Source organism: Heteronotia binoei, chromosome 2 (genome assembly GCF_032191835.1).
Source record: "Heteronotia binoei isolate CCM8104 ecotype False Entrance Well chromosome 2, APGP_CSIRO_Hbin_v1, whole genome shotgun sequence".
NCBI classification, from domain to species: domain Eukaryota; kingdom Metazoa; phylum Chordata; class Lepidosauria; order Squamata; family Gekkonidae; genus Heteronotia; species Heteronotia binoei.
The window spans coordinates 151,678,411-151,699,971 of NC_083224.1; the positions used below are offsets into that span (position 1 = coordinate 151,678,411).

General features: G+C 40.9%; 1 protein-coding gene across 5 annotated transcripts in view; it reads right to left on the minus strand.

Annotated features, from left to right (window-relative positions):
- Positions 1-4,794: 4,794 nt before the first annotated feature.
- Positions 4,795-21,561, minus strand: part of FNBP1L (formin binding protein 1 like) — an 85,195-nt gene continuing 68,428 nt past the window's right edge. For 2 of the 5 annotated variants that reach the window (XM_060232243.1, XM_060232245.1), the window contains 6 exons: positions 19,944-19,958; positions 13,635-13,744; positions 13,196-13,328; positions 10,076-10,170; positions 9,422-9,570; positions 8,393-9,027 (listed from right to left, as the gene is read on the minus strand). In XM_060232243.1, coding sequence (XP_060088226.1) covers positions 8,849-9,027; positions 9,422-9,570; positions 10,076-10,170; positions 13,196-13,328; positions 13,635-13,744; positions 19,944-19,958 — 681 coding nt within the window. In that variant the 3' untranslated portion in view covers positions 8,393-8,848. Of the gene's footprint in view, positions 7,048-8,392; positions 9,028-9,421; positions 9,571-10,075; positions 10,171-13,195; positions 13,329-13,634; positions 13,745-19,943; positions 19,959-21,561 lie in introns of those variants that run through there. The other 3 variants (XM_060232244.1, XM_060232247.1, XM_060232246.1) reach the window with 3 other exon arrangements.

The window sequence follows — 21,561 nt, forward strand, 5'->3', positions numbered from 1 at the left end:
GTTGATTCAGTTTAACTGTTTAGCAGAGAAAAACAAAATGTAAAACAGGGACCGTTCCAAATATTTTCCCAGTTAAAAAAGGGACTGGGGAAGCAAAATATTTCCCAGCACTTCCTTACCCTATGTTGCTTTTCCTGCTCACACATTGTATGCTACTGTATTCAAAATACCAGGCTGTCTGTGGAAGGGTGATGATCCCAGGCGATTATTGTGTGGCAAACACAATGTCACAACACTACGCAGCCAGATTTGCATACATGACAATTTCATGAATCCAGTTACAGTGTTTTCTTAATCAGCAATAGCTACTCGTGGTTCCAGAGAGCCCTCTGGTAAAGCTGCAGTACTGCAGTCAAACTCTCTGCTCACGACCTGAGTTCAATCCCAGTGGAAGCTGGGTTCAGGTAGCCAGCTCAAGGTTGACCCAGCCTTCCATCCTTTCAAGGTTAGTAAAATGAGTACCCAGCTTGCTGGGGGGGAAGTGTAGATGACTGGGGAAGGCAATGGCAAGCCACCTCGTAAAAAGTCTGCTGTGAAAACGTCATGATGCGACGTCACCCCAGAGTTGGAAACGACTGGTGCTTGCACAGGGGACAACCTTTACTTTTTTACTTGTAGTTCCATCCACTTTTGGAGGAACCCCTGGAAAAAAATAAGACTGAAGGGGGGGGGCACTTTTGTGCTATTTGTGAAAAAGGCACCCACCCTCTTTTGACACAACCCTATTGTTATGTGAAATTCACAGGGCCTTTCAAATCTGAAAACTGCACAATGTGCATTTATTTATAATTTTTTAAAAATAAGAATGACTACTGATTTATAAAATAATAACTATTTATTTGTTAAGGACATTATCTTTTAATTATCTAGTGAAATGCTGTCCACAGCATTAAAGCAGGGCTTATGGTTGTTTAGCAGATTTTTGTTTAGTCGTGCATCAAATGTTATTAACAAATGTAAATATGAGTACAGGGTATGGGAATAACTTTGCAGAAGATATCAGTTATATGATATCTACTAAGTGGATATAGAAAATTGTACATACACTCATCAAGTAAAGTATATGTGTGTGAAAAAATTGCCAGTGTATCAAAGGAGAGAAACAATTTGAGATTCAAGCTGTCCAAAACTGATGCCATGGGAATATTTTTGCATTTTAACTTTTGCTGTATGTACAAGTAATTTTATTTATTTTTAATTGAATCGGAGTTTTTGGTGATTGGTGGTAATTAAATCTCTCCCCGTCATGGCCCATACCTCAAACAATTCCACTCCAGCAGTGTTGGCACAAGTATACTACAGCTGTGTAAGACTAGCCATTGTCTAGTTTACAATGAATGAGACAAGGAAGGTAACATTTCTCCTGCCAAGGATTTGTAAAGCAGCATCAAGGACCTTAATTGGGAACACTGAACAAGGTGAAGGAATGAATGAATGCTTGGAAGGGTTCAGAGGTTCTGAGCCTGTAAGGGCTGGCAGGAGGGACTAATGAGTATTATGATATGCACCAGGATTTTTTACTTCATTAACACAACACAGCTTGTACTGTCTTTGAATTGTTCTCTGCTTTATATAAAAATTTCAGAGCTGCCATGGAGGTAGTAAAGTGCTACTGGGATATGGTTTCTCAGCATCAGGCACCTAATTCAAAATATATCTTCACATCAGAGTTAGGGCAGGATCCCCAGCAGCTAGCTCATAAACTGCCAATAGCTTGCTGGTTGCTGTAGAATATACCTTACTCAGCCTCTGAAACAATCTGCTTGCTTAAAAAAAAAGCAAAACACACACACACATAATTTTCTCTGTGCTGCTGAGCTTCATTTCTTCATAGCCCATGTTGTGCATCAAGACAGAACAAAAATCGCTAACATGTTTGGGGTATTTTCTATTACTCAGTAGCTCTCATTTTTTAAAGAAGTAATAAATTGGTGACCTCTGTTCCAAGGAATGTTTTGCCATAAACCCAAGTTTCAGAGAAAATGGTGCAGAGTGGTAAAGCTGCAGTACTGCAGTCGGAGCCCTCTGCTCACGATCTGAGTTCAATCCCAGCGAAAGCTGATTCAGGTAGCCGGCTCCGGGTTGACTCATCCTTCCGAAGTCACTAAAAGGAGTACCCAGCTTGCTGGGGGAGGGGAAGTGTAGATGACTGGGGAAGGCAATGGCAAACTATCCCGTTAAAAAGTCTGCCGTGAAAACATTGTGAAAGCCACGTCACCCCAGAGTCGAAAATGACTGGCGCTTGCACAGGGGACTTTTACCTTTTACAGTAGGGTTTGTTTAAAAAACCAAAAAGGACCTTCTTTCTAAGAGATTCTTGTCACAGCCACAGAAACCAGCAGAGTGCAGGCTTGCACAAAGCCACCATATGCTCCTGGGCCAATAGGCCATCTTACTGCCATGTGATGCTCCTGCCTCCCACACTGCATGGTTCAGAGAAGGTGTCTCTGTGGGCGGACGGTTAGGGCCTTTCCAAATTAACAGAAAATGCCAGTTCCATTCTTCATGCTATAATTGAGACTCAGATAAGTGTGATCATAACAAACCTGTAGGTGGCATGATGTCACTCTACTGCTCTGCTTGGGGAGATGTAAGAAGAGAAGAGGCAAATGGTAGGGTGGAGACTGGTGGTGTTCTCAGACAAATGTCCATAACATGAAATGACGTGCTTCTCAGTGCACTACAGTCAGCAGGCATGCATGTGAGACTGGTTTGCGAAGGTGAGAAGGAGAAAGCATATTGCAGATAGTGTTCTGCCAAAGAGGTCAGTCTCACCATAAAGCAGGATGAGTGTACTTAAGATGCTTCCATAAATAATTGCTACTGGTGATGGGAGGTGGCCTGTCTCCAAGCAGCGCATCCTTGAATACTACAGAAGTCAATGGTCAGTTTGCTTTTTTACCACCACAGGCAGCCTCTATTTTAGATTTTCTGGTCCTGCATTGCGAACAGCTCTTTGATTATCCTTGGTTGGCAAAAATTTGATTTTCTTGCAATAAACGTGCTGCAGGAGGGGGTGGGGGGGGAGAGAGGTTTGTCTCACTGTCAACAGCGTATATACATTGTGTAATTACTGTACAATAAAGCAATTGACAGGAAAAGACTTAACTGTGCTGGATCTCTGCATTGGTCTCTCTGTACGTGTAAGCCATGCAACAAATCTGAAGGGAAGATTGTGGCACAGAACATACAGACTAATAAGAGTCGTGCCTCATTAAAATGCTGCACCATTTACTTGTACAGGCCAGGAAGCACAGAGCTGCTTGCTTACTGGAGCAGAAACTGCTTTTCTTATACAGAGTTTCATACAGTGCCATTTCATTTTCTTCTGTATGCAAAAATTGATCTTCTTTAATTGAACTTCAGTAACTGACAAGTTGCATCCTTCCTTTTTGTAATTAAATTGTATTGATCTCATACTAGCTTGGAGTTGTTCTAGAGACAAAGGGATGCAACACCATGTTTTGACTCAAATAATCATTCACAGTCTGGTGGAAAAGGAACACATCTTTCAGTGTGTACTTGGGGAGTTGTCATGCCTACTGATAATATGAATCCCTAGATCGACCAAACCACCAACTTAATAAAAGACATTTAATTCCATCTTGGCCTGCTGCCCATAGTTTTCAGTCTGACCAGCCAGCTGGAAAGGTGAAACTTGCATTTTTGTCCCACTTTCATATGGCGTGTATTTCTGGGTTGCTTTCATATCTCTGACTCAACATGTTCTTCATCAGTCCAAAGAACAGGGCTTGTTGTTAAAAGGGTTGTCTTAAGCTTCAGATTCCCAGTCAAAATCATTAAACACATACAGTTTTGGCAGATTCAATTTTCTTGTGAATAAAAAGCCAAGAGAATGAGATAATTTGGTCTGTGAAGGCAAGAGGAGGAAGACTGGCCCAAGAAGGGTGAGACAGCAATCATGCTGCCCTAGACTGTATATGCTTTTTAAATGAGACCTATAGTGCCACATAAAAACAAGAAAAAAATCTAATGAAAAGAAAATAAGGGCTTCTGTCTCATGCCGTTAAAAAAACTCCAGCAGGGTGGAACTATTGCAAGAAAAAGCAAATTGTTTGTTGAAAAGTCTTAGTCAAGGAAGATAATCTACTGGGAGGATGCTGATTCCCCACGCATGTGTGCTAGGAATTCTGTATTCCACCTACATCTGCATACCATGTTAAACAATCCTGTTTATTCTTCCTATGTTCACTTACCCCAGCCGAAAAAGTTCTGATGTTACTAGAGGTTCTTTGCCTCTCAATTCAGTCTTTGACCAAGAACATGCAAAGAAAGTTAAGGTTATTGCTCACCATCAATCATGTAAACAAAGCTGTTTCAGAAGCCCCACCCTCATGGCAGCAGGAATCTTGATTTGAACTAGGCCCACTAGCAATGGGGAAAAGCTACCTTAATCTTTCTGGCAGCAGTGCCTCTGGGGGCAGGGGTACATTGCACTTGGAGTCTATGGGATCTTGAAACCATGAGCCTGGTCACTGTTTCCTTACGCAGGTTGCTTTATTTACCAATCCAGGCACCTGACGGTTCCCTGCTCCAGACTGCAAAGGCTGCCCTATTACTGAAGCTATTCTGCCCCTGGTCCCACACTGTTGCATGCTGCTGCTGGGTCTAAGGGTTTGTCCTGCCCTGCCAGGCAGTTGATTTCTGGATAGCCTGCCACACTGGCATATTGATTGCTCACCACCACCACCTAGTCTGAGTGCATTTACAAAGGGTACCAGAGCCCCATTTGTTCCTGTGCCTGTAACAGAAGACAACAAGGGAAATTACCAGGACCATGAAAAGATTGTTTTTAATTCCATGAAAATATTCTCAAAAGAACCACTGTTTTTAACAAAGCATTTAAACATTTAAAAATCAACACGTGCACAGAAGATTAAAAATTACTGGAAAGTTTTAAGACTCAGACAATTCATCATGTTCAGAATCGCAGAATAATTTTAGCTAATTGTGCAAGTACAAAGAGTTTTCCCCTCCCCTTATATTACTAACCCATATAAGGTTATATATACCACAGAAAGAAACTCTCCTGAGGAAAAAAAAATCCTGGTCCTAGGGGGAAAAAACCAGTAGCATGAAAGAACAGTTAGTCCATTACTAGAAGTGTAATAGAAGCCTGTGAGGTTTCTTAGGTAAAAGCCACAGAGCTCCTGGCCGAAAATCACATTGAGAACATTTTCTCATCACCTCTGAAACAGAAAAGCACCTAGGTGGTCCTTTATAAAAACAAAAATCTATACCATGTAGTTTTGTCAGTACTGAGTAAGGTCACATTTATATAAATAACCCTGTTTACAGTATCCAAAAACCTAAACTTTAGAGTTTAACTGCCCCAATGTCAATACACTGTGTCATCTGTGTAATAATGGCACACAATAATAAAAAGGAAGAAAAACTTCCACACAATATCCACACAGATTTAGTTTACTGGTAGTACAATTGCTAATAACACTGAAAAAGTCCTAAAGGAATCCAGCACTGTGTCCAAATATTGCTTCAACCCTCCCCCCCCACCCCCCGCATAGAAAAGCTAACTTTTTTAAAACATTACCACAAACAGCAAAAAAGCTGGTTTTATGAGGGTTTCACTGGCTTCTCCCTTCCCCTCCCCCAACTTCCCATATCCTAAGATTACCTTATTTAGTTAAATGTAGGGTGATCTCATTAACAGAATTCACAGATGGCAGACAAAACAATGTGAGCAATAGGGGTGCTGCAGACAACTATATTTACATGTATAAACATTTCCAAATCTCAATGTTTACAAGTAAAAGTGCACATAGATCATTACAAAGTATCACTCCAATTTTCAACTGGTCCTTAACAATGAAGCATCACTTGGAAACAGACTAGCACTGCAGTTATTTAAAAACTGGAGTCTTCCCTCCCTCTCCCGCCCCCATCCTAAAAAGTAAGACAATCAAGGGGGGGGGGAATGATCCATTAAAAAAATCCTATTTAAAAAAAACATTCATTAGACGGAAAATGAAACCGATACATGTATTTAGTTTTCAATGCATAAAGTTTACAATGCACCATGTATCATGTTACGGTAGAGCTGTAGAGAACATCTACCGTGGCTACCTCAGCAGCTGCAGCACTGTAGAAAGATAGAAGAGGTCATACGGAGCTGAGACCCAAAGCCCTTTGCGGGATACTGAAGTGGTAAGCGTTGGCAAATTAACAGATTTAGGCACTCGAGAGTTTAAGGCAGCATCTGAATGGCAAGCACTTGACTTCGGAAAACAGTCGTTTTTGTCTTGTAGTGGAAAATCTGTGCTGTTATATCCCAGGTTTTCAGTGCTCAGGAAAAGGTGAGGTGCTGAAGCTGGGCTGCAGTGGCCTAGCATTGAGATGTGTTCCTTTCCCCAAATCAAAATGAATGTTAAGTTCACATCAGTTAAAATGCAAAAATAACTGGAATGTAACGACGGTCACAATGAAGGGGCAAAAATGTTATAGCAGCATAAATGGCTACTGGAATAAAAAAAAATATTAGTGCCAAAGATAACATGAAAAGTGGTCTCGCTACAAATGCAGAAGAGGAGGAAGAGCTATGGAAATACAAAACATTAGGCAGGCATGCCTGAGACATACCTAGACATGCAGGAGAAGGTTAGGGCGAGCATGGAGGTGGCACAGGCAGAGACTGACTGGTAAATGACATGAGTCTACCAAAATACCAGTTAATATGGGTATGGACAATGAGAGTGTTGAAACAGCCAATATACAATGCAACTGGCGAACTGCAAGTAAAACTGCTCAGAACTTAGGACTATGAAGAGGATGCATTTTCAGATCTGGATGGTTTTGGTTCTGCTGGAATGGAGCTTTAGTTTGTCACAGAAACGCTGAACATACACAGCAATGCTAACATTGTTAATGGAAATGTATGCCTGCATGCCTTCATGCAACTGGCTCCCCCCCTGCCCCCATCTCGATGGGCCTAACACCCTCCCCCCAAAGCAGCTGCATGTAACCTCCTTCAACATCTCGCCCATTTTTTCAGAAACCCGCTTCAGGAACCTGCAGTCCAAGAGGGGAAAAAAGAAGAACAGAACAGAATTACCAGAGGCTTTTGCAAAGAGAGAAGTGTGCTCTTTAAAAAAAAAATGACTAAAGAATGAACGCTATGTGTGTAAGTGATTATGCAAACTCTTTTCAGACTTCTTCACATCGTACTGCCCAGCAGGGGTTTGCCAAGTTGCCAAGCAGTACAACTTAGCTTCCACTCCTTCCCTCCCCCAAGTGAGGGCATTTATTTATAGCAGAGGTGGCCAACGGTAGCTCTCCAAATGTTTTTTGTCTACAAGTTGTAGGCAAAAAACATCTGGAGAGCTACCCCTGGCTACCCCTGATTTATATATACAAAGTGTACAGATTCCAGAAAAGGTAACAGCACTTAGAAAACACTACTTATAGACACCTTATCCAACAGAATAATGCCTGATCCAGTGATCAGCTCTAGACACAGGAGTTCAAGCGTATTCACAAAAACTTCCTTATTCACAACAGCTTGGCTGCTTATTTAACAGAGCAGATTTGCATGCCCCTACCTTTGTGCATACAGATCTGCTCTGTCTATTGGAACAAACGGGGACACTGCATGCCTGCCTGCACAATGACCGATGAACTGACGTGTAACAGTTTCTGCACTTCTGGAATACACTTTTCCAGGAGTGTTCAAGAGCACTGGCACAAAAGAATGGGGCCACAGCTGTGATTTAACAACAGAATAACCTTGACAACACTTCCAAGCAGAGAGGAAATAATTTCAAGTATACATAATGTCCAAGGTTCCCATCACAAAGAAAAAGGAGAACCTGGGGCAGACTTCCATGCTGTGCTGCTGAGTCCCCTGCAATTAGCGAGCTGTGTCACGTTCTTGCTTACCTGCTGCACTTTTTGTCATTGTGCATAAGAAAGTATGGGCTTGGTTCCCAAAGTAAAAGCAACAAAAATATTTCTAGAACAAGAATACTTCTAAATACTGGCTTAGATCCTCAGTAGGCAGTTCTGCTCATGGAAGAGAAAGGCAATTTTCACTGCTTCCCCTACCCGATTTTGATCTTGTTGCTGTTTCTGGGGGTCCACTAACCCACACGGGAACAGCAGAAAGGGGAACATGAGAATGAAAGGTACCATTTCAGCTGCACAGCTCTGCTACATAGGATCCAAGCCAATGCTGCAATCACCAAGCACCATTACACAGAGCCAATGGCTTGCACACCTGCAGTAGGGAGCTTTCCTTTATTTTCTCCACCCACACCGGGTGCAAAATGTGTGTGCATGTTTTAAAAACATTCATTATACAAGAAGGACCAAGGGAATTAAAAGAGGGTTTCTGCTTGGAAAGTAAAAGAAACTGTTCTCTGGGCTGGGATGATTTTATTAAATGAGCTTAGTACTTCTTTTGAACAGGTTCTCATTTTGGGAGTTTGTTCTGTGGCTAGGGGACAGTGAAGACTAATGCAACAGAACACTGCATTTAAAAAATCATTGATCTACTTAAACTTGTCTTCAAGCAAGTAGAAATCTTAACAAATATTATAAAAACCCAATAAAATACATTGACCTGACCACTGTGTTACAGTAAGAGAACACTTAAAAGCCCTCATGCAAATAGAGGCAGAAAGAGAAACAAGATGCCACTGGCCAGAACAGGAGAAGCTGCTAATCAAAACAGGGAACTCTCCCAATTTCAGAACTGGGAACAGGTTGAGCTCACATGGTGAACAAAAAATCAATGAGGTCTCCTAAATGCTCTAATACTTTCCATCCAACTGTATGCTTCAGCATTCATTGGTAAGGTGACAGACTCTGTAGATTAAATATAGGTTACTGCACCTTTACTGTTTTTCTCTAAAGTTACATCTATGTAGGATGTTGGCACATATCCTTCTTCTCCATTCTGCCTCCGAGCTCTTGTCCAGCCATCTCCTTTGTCCTCCTCTATAATGTATAGAACCTCCCCTTCTTTCATGGCCAGGGTACCTTCATTGTGACCTAGAGAAAAAACACACACAAAGAAGCACTGTCACCGCTCCAGCAGGACTTAACAACTTCTCTTTCTCAGCACTCATTTCTCTATTCACAGGAGGAATCATCTGATGTGTGTGATGGAGCATATGTTCCTAGCGTAGGCCAACAGACAAAATCTGGTCCCTTGCTATAAAGCTGAATGGATGCCAATGGCTGTTTTTCTAATCTAACATATTTGTTTTGTTACAATGCAGAAGTATTATTCTGCCATTAAACAAAATCCAATTTATGGCACAGTTTCCCAGAACCTAAACCAGCTGCTGGAATAGTTTATGTGCAGAAATGTTCTATTCAGAGTAGAAAGCATTTACCAAATAAATATCAAGTTGTTCTTTTAGTGCCCCCCAGTTAACCTTACCATCAAATGGATAGATAGCTTTGCAGTGTCCAATAGCTGGTAAGGGATCATCGTCTTCAAACTCATCATCAAATTCATTATGGTGGCTGTGTTGCTGTGGTGGGCTTCGAACTTCTTGGTTTGCATCATCGGTATAGCTCCCCTCAGGGCTATAACAAAGCAGTTAAAACAAGGAACATTCATGCTTCTCAAACCAAAGAACCCTATTATTTTCCCCGTGCAGATTTCACAACACTTCCAGACCTTGTTTGTGAAGCAAAGCATGTACAGTAAACCCTACATATACAACTTGATAATACTGTTATTGATGAATACAGGCAGGCTGAAAGAAGATATAGGAGAATTAGAGACATGCTTGTCCTTGAGGCAGGATAAATTCTATAAATTCATCTGCCCAACCATAATACATCAGAAGATAATCAAGGTGTTAAAATATACCTTGCCTTCTGGAACAGGACTATGCTGTAGCTATAACAGCATCTCTACTACCTATCACCACAAATGGCTGCTACCTTTTACCATGTATGACTGTATGCATCCTAGCTAAAATTCCTGAAGTGAGAAGGACCCCCCCCCCCAAGATCTATTTTGTCTAGACAAAAAAAGAGAAAGAGAGAAACCTACAAACACATGGTAAAAGTTTAAAATAGTGACCTCTCTCTTCCTTGAGTTACAAGATGATTGATGTCGCTGCTATGTCTTCGGTCTCCTCTTGCTGCTACTTTGCCTTCAACTTCAGAAAGCCAAGCCTTAAGAGAGAGAAAGGGTGACTTGGTACCAGTAGCACCTGAGGTTTTCAATCCAAACCAATACTGGATTTAGCTGTTGTGAGATAGTCACAGCAGTTCATAATAACTGAACCCTCAAAATGTCCAAACAAAAGAAATGCCAGTAATTTTTGGGAGCAAGTGCATCTGATTTATTGTTCAAAATTGCTACCTATCGAAGTTCAATGCAAGACTTTCCTGCCGCCGCTACTAAAGCACTGTTCAGTTTCTCTTTTTCATAAAACTGTACAATAAGGGTCCGAGAGACTCAAGTTCAAATCCCCACTCTGCCATGTAAGCTCGCTCAATGACCTTGGGCCAGTCACATACTCAGCTTAATCTACCTAACAGGATTGCTGTGAGGGAAAAATGAAAGAGAGAAGAATAATGTAAGCTGCATGGGGTCCCAAAAGCAAAGAAAGGGGGTGGTGGTTAGATGAAGTAAATAAAGTCATGATATATTTACATTAAGTGCACCATTTTCTCAATACAGCTATCATATATTATATATCTAATTGTGATTGATAGCCTTCCAGTGTCATATCAAAAATCTGGGATTACCCATAACTAAAATACATATTTTTGCAAGGCTGGAGTAATTCTAAAATTTGTAGAAAATTGACTGCAAAAGAAAGGGGTTTTTTTAAAACCCCAAGTAAATTGCACTGCTGCAGGTGGGAAAAAGGCTGTGCAACATTTTGGGCTGCTTAGCAACCCAAGATGGTACACAAAGATCACCACCCCAACATCAGCAAAGTCAATTGGGTAGGGAAAAGCATCAGACAATCGGGTAGGGAAAAGGAAACACCAGGAACATGAGATGCAGAAAACTGCAACTGGACAAGCTAGGCAAGTAAGCAAAGAGAGACAGGCTGATTCAGCATGGGGGAGAGAGAAATTGATCCACAAAACAGAAGCAGTGGGAGGATGGAATTTCCCTTCCCCATAGTCTATTAATATTATTACTAGGAATATGGCTATTAATATTATTATGTCTATTGATATTATTACTAGGAATAAGGCCCATTATGGCAATAAATACAATGGACTCTAGAAAGAGGCTTTGGGCAAGTGCTCTGGCCTTGGGTACTCAACATCAATTTGCTATGGCATCACAGCATGATGATGATCATGCAGATGCTGACGCTCAGCATCCCTTTCATCTGCATCATTGCTGCCTTTTCCTGTCTTATTCAGCCTTGCAGCATTTAGCATCAGTGTGTGCTTGTGGTGTGATCTGGTTTTTTTGGTCTGGCATGGTTGTGCTATGGTATACCATAGAGTATGCGCTTCAAGGACACCATTTTCTGTAGGGGAACTGATCTGACTTCAGCATTCCATCTCCTCCCCCCTCCAGCCTCTACCTGGGAAAAATACAGTCTTTTTCCACAGTGGGGATCAAAGCAGGAGGGAAGCAACCTCAGCACAATAGAATGACAGAGTCCACCATTTTCTCAACGGAATGTGATCTCTGTCATCTGGAGAGCAGCTGTAATTCTGTGTGATCGCCAGTCCTCACCCTGGCTGATTTGGAGAGTGGAGTCTATGGCACTGTACCTGTCTGAGGTCCCACCCCTTCTCAAACCCCCTCTTTCTAGGCTCCACCCCTCAAATCTCCAAGAATTTCCCAGCCTCGAGCTGACAATCCCAATTCCTTCCCAGTCAACCATCAACCTACCTTTATTTGCCTCTCTGACTTCAGTTTTCCATCTCCTTCATCTCCCTGCAGCCTCTACCTAGGAAAAGTACAATCTTTCTCCATAGCGGGGACCCCTTTTGATCTGTACAACAACCCTATGAGGTAGGTTAGGCTAAAAGTCTGTGACTGGTCCAAAATCATGCAGTCAGCTTCCACAATGAGAACCTAGCTCTGGCAGACCCTGCTCTGAAGCAGTAATTGCTACACTACACTGGCTGTCATGGGAGGCTGCTGCTGAACACTAGCAGCCAGGCCCAGTTAAGCCATGACAGTCATGTGGCATCAAGTCACTTAAAGGGTGCTGCCAGGCCTAGGGTAGCCAACCTCCAGGTGGAGCCTGAAAATCTCCTGGTATCACAATTGAACTCCAAACAACAGATATCTCCCCCTTGGAGAAAATAACTGCTTTGGAGGGTGGACTCTATGGCATTATATTCAGCTGAGGTCTCTCCCCTTCCCAAAGTCTGGCTTCCGTAGACTCCACCACAAAATCTCCAAGAAATTTTCCAATCTGGAGCTGGCAACTCTAGTCAGGACTGGCGCCAATGGCCAAATAGGCCTGAAAAGGGCCTCCTGCCCTTGCCTTTTATTAACAGAACCAAGCTTGAACTACTATGGTTGCCTAGAAACAGCCACTGAGCAAAAATGGAGAACTGGTCAGGTTGGGCCAATAGGATACAAAGGCAGCTTCCTCAGTGGTCCAATCCTTGTCTATCCTGGGGCTGGAGGGAAGGGTTGTTCTCTGTGAGATGTGACTCAGCCAATGGGAGAGTAGGGGTCATTAGCAAGATGGTTTGCTTTATATATATATATATATATATATATATATATATATATATATATATATACACACACACGCACACACACACACACACACACACATATAGGATTGCTGTAGATTTCTTCAATTTATTAATCACCTTATCCCAGCTTGTACCAGGCTCTGCAAACCTCCCTCATCATAGACAAAACTGAATCCACCAAAATACTGTTAAATATTCTAGCTTCCTTGCTTTTTGACAGCAGTCTCACAGTGCTAACTTCAAGACCAACTTTCAATATTTTAAAAGACGCATCTTGCAGGCAAAGTCTTCCCATATGATTTTCAATGGCTGCTATTTTCTGCAAGTGCTTGGCAACATCCCATCCCGTAGATTAAAAACAGTTAGATGTTGTGACTTGGATGAAGACCCTGGATTCTCTCCTTTTCCCCATGTAAATACCCCTCTGGGATTTGAGAGGATGCTTGTATAAAGCCTCCAACATTTTCACACACCGAAAGAACATTTTAATGTATTTTTTTTTTACCTCATTCTTGTGTATTTCCATCCGGAGACGGTCCATGTTGCTCATAGTCTCTGCCAATTTTGGCTGAAGACTGCTTGGATCTCCCATTTGTGGATTTTTCTCATACACATCTTTCATTTTAATGAGTGCGTCTCTATACAAAGGATGCAAAATAGATTTTAAAAACACATTAGATGTATATTTAATAGCTCCAAGGAATAACACTAAGCCTCGACATCCTGCCTTTCATTCATATGGTCCTTATACATCTTTCTGGGGAGGTGTATGGACCAAGAAGAGAAGCTGCTCTCCTACAATACAGGAAAAATTCAAGCTTCGGAGCAATATTGATGAAACTGAACAAAAATATTAAACTTGACTGACCTGGAGTAGAATTGTCTTAAACAAAGGCTAGGCAATCACAAGACTAAGAATAAAGACAAAAAACTAACGAACTTACTTTTGATCTGTCTCTTTCTGTAGTTCTTTGTTAAGTTCATCAATCCGCTGCTGCAATTTCTTTCGCCTCTGTTCTGGGGGCAGGTGGCTAAAATCTTCCTGTGCAGGACCCTAAATAAAAGGGAAATGCAACCCTTATTTTTTTAAAAAATATGCAATCACTGACTGGTAATTTCCACTGGTAGCTCACATACAGCCAACAGCACTTCAGTGAGTGAAGCAGCAGAAGAGAAATCCGCCCACCCCCCCAAATTAGGGTTATAGAGAAACAAAGATCTCAGACTGAGATCACCACTTGATGCCCTAATAGTTGTCATTCAACTTTTTGCAACATGAGAATTTCATTTTTCACATAATAGATTATCATCATCAGTGTTATGTACTATAGCAGGTTGAATCCAAACTCTCACAAAAGGAAGATTTTGAGAAAAGGATCTTCCTCACCCTCTCCCACATCTTTCCTTGTGGTTGCTCCTGAGGATTGTGAGACCCTCCTGAACAGGACTCCATGAAGCAAGAAAGGAGAATCAAATGAAATTGCCCTTCTAAATGTACAGCAAGGTCCATGAATGTAGAGAAGCTTGCACAAGCTCAAGCAGGTACAACTGGATGCAATTCTAACTTCCTGCTGTAAGCCCCCTTTCCCGTAAGTGCTGTATTTAGAAGAGTCACATAACCCTCAGCAGACTATATGAAACAAGAACAGGAATGCTGGGGAAGGGGGGAATCCACTTCTGCAATCACCTTCTGTTTGTGGGCATTACAGTCCAACCCATAATCTTGAGAAGAAAGCAAAGGTTAGGAGGATATCAGATGCAAGGGAAATGTACTATATGGGAGGACCAGAATGGAAACAGCAAGCAGAACTGTGGACCATTTAGCTGCAGGGAAAACATCAGAAGTTCAATGAGAAGATACTGAGCTTATCAATGGCATGTCCAAAGGCTTTTCAGATATTACGCTGGACAACCTAATTTGCATGGACTAGAAATGTAGTACAATTACAAAAGAGGCAGTAATAAGATTAATTCTAGACAACCAGCTGTGTTCACAACAACAAAAAAGGCTTGCAACACTGCACAAACTGACAAATTTGTTGTGGTATGAAGAGCCTACCACTTCATCAAGCCTCACCTCATATGAAATATGGTAGTTTTCAAGGTGCCACAAGGGTTTCCATAGTGTTAGGATCTTTTGACAAACTGGTGGTATTAAAGACTTAACATAACATGCTGTTAGGCCTCAAATGCCATGCTAAATCCCATTCATCCTAATTTATGTCAATGTGTGTGCTCAGAATGAGGCAGCATATAGACGAGGAACAACTGTGAGAATTCTAGATTAATGTAGGAGACCAAATACAGAATTCTAAAGACTAATTTAAGTAAAACATGGAAACCAATGAAGACAAAAAGAGATTTCAAGTGCTAATGTTGAATTGATGCTATATTATTGAGCAACAGCATAATGATTAAAATGAATAAATATACTAAAGAGGAGATATGAGCAAAATCTTACTTCAGACATCCTTAATGTTTCCCTGAATCATGTGAGTTCAAACTGTTATAATGATGAACATTTGGGGGACAGAATTTATTCATAAACATATGATTCAGCACTCATCCAAAGGATCCCGGATAACTACTTGGCTCCAGGCTAAAAGCAAACAATAAATTTGGCATTATCAGGATTTGGCGCAGCCTCCTCACAGTCCCCTCCTGGAGCAAATGTCTCCTTCTCCTTACAGTTAAAGCAGTACACGAACATAGGTAACAAAAGTGCACTTTATAGGTTCATTTATTCTTTACTCTGGTTCTCTTATCAGGCCTCCACAATCTATTAGCCAATAACATGTTTCTGGATGCATCTTAACAACCCCCAGTCCACCCACCCTCCAATCAAGAGAGGTGAAGATGGATTTCCCTTATTATGTTGTCCTTTGGAGTAGGCAGCCTTTAAAAAAAACAAACCAGTGAGCTTTGATGCAGACAAGAACTGGTCATGGTTTGCGGATCAGTTCAATATGAGTAATTAACATTAATTTACATTAACTGCAAGTTAATATAGTTGAAAAAACGGCTTTCTTCCAACTTAGCCTAGCTTGAAAAATGGCCCCTTACCTTGAGAAAGCTGATCTGGCCACCTGGACCAATGCCACAGTGACACTGAGACTAGACTACTGTAATTTACTGTGCATTGGTCTCCCTTAAAAATTAGTTCAGAAACTCCAGTGATGCAGACTGCTGTGGCTCAGCTATTAGCAGGAGCTAGATGAAGCATGCATATTACTCCCATTCTATAGCCACCCCACTGGCTGCCCATCAGTTACTGGGCTCAGTTTAAAGTACTGGCTATTACATACTTTCTGGCTTTGGATCCTCATATCTGCAAGACTGTCTCTCTCCCTATGCATGACAGCTTTGCTCCTCTGAGCAGGCCTTCTGCAGGTGCCAACCAGTAGATTGGGGGGGGGGGGGGAATCAACAACTACCTGTGCACACGCCTTCTCTCCTGCAGCCGCTACCTTGTGGAAAGGCCTGCTTGAGGAGGTCAGGAAGGCTCCTACTCTCTTGACTTTCTGCAAACTATACAAAACTAAGTTATTCAAAAGGGCTTTTCTATGCAGGCAATAGGGTTGCACTGTGCAAAATTATTCACAAAGTTACTGGAGACTGTGGCCTGTACCACTGTGTATATTTTACTGTGGGTCATATTCTATTGTGTAATTTTGCATCATTTAATATGCTATGTTAACACTTAAGTTTTGCTTCACTTCTTTTTTCGTCTTCTAGGTGGTTCTATAACCCAAATCCTATTTTATAATTTATTGAATGTCCTATCTTGTTGATTGCATTGACTCACGCTGTGTAGTCTGCCTTGATTCTAAGTGAGAAAAACGAACTATCAATAAAGTAAATAAAAATAAATATTTCCCCCCAGAAACTGTGGTATTCTCGTCATGCCAAGCTTTGGAGTAGGCACTGGAAGGGGCAGATGGTTCAGTGGCAGCTTCATATTACGGCAGGCCAATAAACTAAACAAAAATGTATAGATCTCAATGCGAGATTGGTTAATCTCTAGTTCTTGTTCCATTCTTGTGCCCGTAGTTGAAATGGTAGAAAAGGGTTAGGGTAGAAATAGGAAGTCATTGCTTTTTTCATGAGGGAATGCTATACATTAAGCCCTTTTTTAAAAGACTGTGTTGTATGAGGTAACTTTAAATGAAACTCACTCTGTGGTTAAAACAGACTCTATTTGTTTTAAGAAAGGGAAGGGAATATTAGTTTGATCCAGGGCTTTCTGTCTGGAAAAAGAGGTGCCAGAGCTCTCAAGAAGGAGATGAAGGAGAAACACACAGGCATCCCTCATGAACTTTTAAACACCTTTTCCCACAAAGAGGTTCTGGAATTTCATTCTACTGCATTCCCCCACAAAAAAAGCCCATGTTTGCTTTATCTGGCCTAAACAATTAGTCTAACTTTCAATTGCAGCAGCAGTCATGAAACTATCACAGCAGTCCCTACAAACCACAATAGAATCTATTCTGAAATCTAAATTCCAATAAATTCACTTTGCCCCCCCCTTAATTCAAGACACATCAAGCATGAACTACACATCCAATCTAGGAGTCAGATATTTGACATCCTCGCATGAGACGCTTCAACGTAGAGGAACAGCCAGCTAACCTATAACTCTAATTTTTCGAGCAGCCATCTGTAGATTCACACTGATGGGCTTAGTGCCTTCTTACAGTTAACTGTTAAATGCAAAATACCCCTCAACGTGATATACAAAGACCACAAAGTAATAAATAATTACTGATCATAATCAGTGGAACCCAGCTAACTAAATTATTTTGTTTTTCCCTACTTTTAAAACATACCACAATTATAGTTGGAATAAGTATGAATGTCTAAAGCAGGGGTGTCAAACATGTAGCCAGGGGGCTGAATTAGGCCCCCAGAGGGCTCCTATCAGGCCCCCAAGCAACTGGCTCTTGTCTGCTTCCTTCTCCCTCTCTCTTGCTTCCTTCTGCATCACAGCTTGCTTTGTGAGGCTTGCTCAACTGCACAGAAGCTACAGGGCAAAACCTCTATTTTTTTCCATTGGCTGAGGCTCCTCCCTTGGGAAGGAAGCGGGGAGGGAGAGCTTGCTTTGCCAGAGTCTCTCAATTGTACTGCAGAGCTACTGAGCCAAGCCTCTCTCCCTTCTATTGACTGGTCCCCTGGGGAAGGAAGGAAAGAGCCAGAGCTTCCTTTGCCCACTTCCCTGGATCAAATGGGAGAGATACAAAGAAAGCACCTTTAAGACCAATGAGTGCTAATATTTTAAGTATGTTTTAAGTTTTTTTTAAACAAAAATTGTGTTTGTCTGTGTCCTTTATAAAGTTTACATTCCTGCTAGCTGGCATTACATTTTATGACACATATGGCCCAGCCCAACAAGGTCTCATTTATGTCGAATCCGTCCCTCGTAACAAATTAGTTCAACACCTCTGGTCTAAAGGGCAATGTTTAGATTTTATTTTACTTATACAAACACCTCAAGTGAAGTCAATATAAGCAGCTTCTACTTTAGCTTTGCTTGGTTGGTTAGGTTGGCAGGCCCACAATTAGCAAGTTCAGAGCTATAAACAAGCTGTTACAAAGAAAGGATGTAAAGGGCCACCTATATAAGCACATGTGATTAACAATTTAATAATCTAACTGTAGCAACCAATCAGTAATTACAAGCTAAACAGGGATTCAGAAGCCTGTGTGTCTTTGTAGTTCACCATCTGCTTAAAGAAGCTATTTCAAAGAGTTGTAAAAACAGCTGAGCCTATTAATTTAATCTTCCTCCAAAACAAGAGCGGATATTTTTTTTCAGATCAATAGGAACACCATAAACATTCCTTTAAAATGATTGCTCAGGATGTTGGAAATATGTACATTTAAAATGATGGTTTATGTAGGACTACGCAGTTACTATGATGTTATGGTGACTAAATTACTGAGGCCCACAAAGTTTAAATCTGCATCATTCAAGAGAGACCATCTAAAAAAAAATAACTTCTTGCTCTAACATAAATTACATTAGTTATTCTTCACAGTAGGACAGGCTGCCCCTTTAATAAACAGTGGGCATCATCCAGCAAAACTTAGGTAGAAGTTCCACTGGAATCAATAGGACAAGCAGCACTATCCCATGTATGTTTCTTAGAAGCCCCACAGCATTAATAAGCTAAGAGTTGGTTTGCATGCTTCTGTTTAACTTTTATGGGAATGTATCCTGTAAATATCTTGAGAGCCTTCTTTGAAATGTACATGTGAGAGAATTTAATCTCAGAATTCATACTATCATCTTCTTTAGAAACATTTCACACATTCTTTAACCACCCTAAAAGGGTAGAGGAAGTATACTCCATATCTCATTGCCCTTTTTCCCCTCTCCTCACTCTTCCAAGCACCTCTAGTTGCGCCTGTAAACTTCATAAAGTTGTAAAAACTAGGCCAAGTCCTTTTAAGTCATTCACAAAAGTATCTAAAAGTTCTGCAACAATATGATGTCTGGGAGCTTAATTTTTAAAGGATAAAGAATGCCTCAATACACCTTGGATCACATGAATATCTCTCCTGTGGCTTCTACAAACTAAGTACTAAAGATAAATTCCATCCCATATTAAATATAAGTTGCACAATAGCATTAACTGGTTAACATGGTTTTAATCAATTTCAATTGATTGCAAACTGCTTTGAACACTGTAAATTGAAAAGCGATTCACATTTCAAAACAGAGAATCTTTCAAATAGTAGCTTTTCTCACCAACTTCTAAGAACAGCATGTTCATTTATTTATGAAATCCATCTACTACTTTATATTTGTATGAAAGAAGATGTTATGAAAAACTGCATTAATTTTTGTCACATAAAAAACCTGGCAAAATCAAATCTAATATTAAAGGTCTGGTGAGATTCTACTATCCAGAGATAACTAAAAGGCATCATTTCTTTTGTAAAGAAACCCACACACACAAACCCTTATTTTTCATTCAGTAGGGACATTGCAAAAACATGCCTCATCTGCTGGTTGAACTACCTTATCTACAAGTGATTTTAGATATGTAACCAGTACCCAAATCATGAGTCTGTCTTATTCACATGAAGCACAAATGATCATGAGACAGAGAGTGACAAAGTACAGTGACCAGAATATGCATCTCAACAACTGACTCAAAGCAACTATGAAATGGAGACGACTTCAGTAAGCTATTTTCATGCTGTTATTACAATGTACAGCAGACAGATCAGATTCAGCACATGGGCCTTACCGTCTTCATCGACCACTGACCATGTCAGTTGAAAACAGAAAGAAACAGGAAGTTATTCACATGCTATCACTGATTACTCTTTAGGAAGAATTCTAAATGCAAAACAGCCCACTCATTCCCACTGAATTAAAAAGGGATTTACTCTTAAATGTATGTAATATTGCAGCCTTAATGGCAAAGGTTTATACATTCCAAGCATTTTCAACTATCAACTAAATATTCAGCCTTTGGCATGTACTGATGAAGACTACAGGCAACTGTAGTCAATGCACAAAGGCCTGTAAAATGTAAGCTTCAATTTAACCTTGCTATTTTTCAAAAAGTACACCACTTATTTCCACACTGGCATCAGGTGGAAAAACATGAACACCACACAAAGCAGCAGCATTAGATGATGGCAATGATTTAGTCCACTATCAACAAAATCCTAAGCAATCTCTGTAAATGACCAGAAGTCAGCATGCCAAGCTGAGCACATCAAAATACAAGCGTTTGCCCTTTAATTTTCAATCAGTATCCCTTTGTGTTGCAAGACTTGTACAACAGAGGGATGTTTCAGAAGTAGTGTGTGATTTATGACAGAATGTCAAGGTACAAGTGCCTTTGAGCATAACCTGAAATAGCTGTTTGGAAAATTAAGACTAAAAACTCAATCCTGTCAATTACATATTTATGCAGGCATATCCTGCACCACAAAATAGGACCTTATGACATTGTTGAAGGTCAGTTGTAACAACAGTGTAGGAAGATGCAAATGCAGCTCTTGAGAACTGGTACCCAAGGACATAAAGAAAAGCCTGACGAAGGTTACTTTATATCCTAACAATCATTCCTGAAATGATTTATCTGGCAAAATTGCCGCATCAGTTAAGGGAGGCTGTGGCTTAGTGGTAGAGCATCTGTTTGGCATGCAGAAGATCCAGGTTCAATCTCTGGCATCTCCGATTTAAAAAGGATCAGATAGTAGATGATATGAAAGACTTAGACAACCTGAGACCTGATGCCAGTCTGAGCAAACATGGACCAAAAAGTCTGATTCAGTATAAGGTGGCTTCACATGTTCAGGTGCATGAATCATTCCATGGGCACAATCAGGGCTTTTGGCAACAGTTTCAAAAACAGTTTGCTGTGCAGTTTGTGGGATTGCTGTTCCATCAATTCTCAAAAACACTGCTGTACACACACAAACCACTGTACACATGCCCAAAGTGTTTCTGCAAACTGCCAACATTATGATTTATAGACCTACAGTGGAATCTCTGGCTTAAGGGAAGGTTCACACAGTGGATCTGGCAGTAAACAGGTCCCAGAAAAGCACCTGCCCACCATTAGTTATTCAGACTGTTCATGTGTGCAGATGTATATGTGATTTTGAAAGCCTTTCTCCCCCACAAAAAAAGAGAAGGACCATGGAAATTGGGCAGATTTCACTCATTTGGACATAACAAGCCTTTGCACCATACCTGTCATACATCAAGCAGGTAAGCACATTTCTAAGCCCCACCAAATGTAGAAGGTTACTGTAGGGACAAGTGTTTAACCAGCTCTTTTGTCTCACTGCCATACTAAACATGCTAAGCATACATTCAGACAAACCAGCCACATTTTGTTCACAATG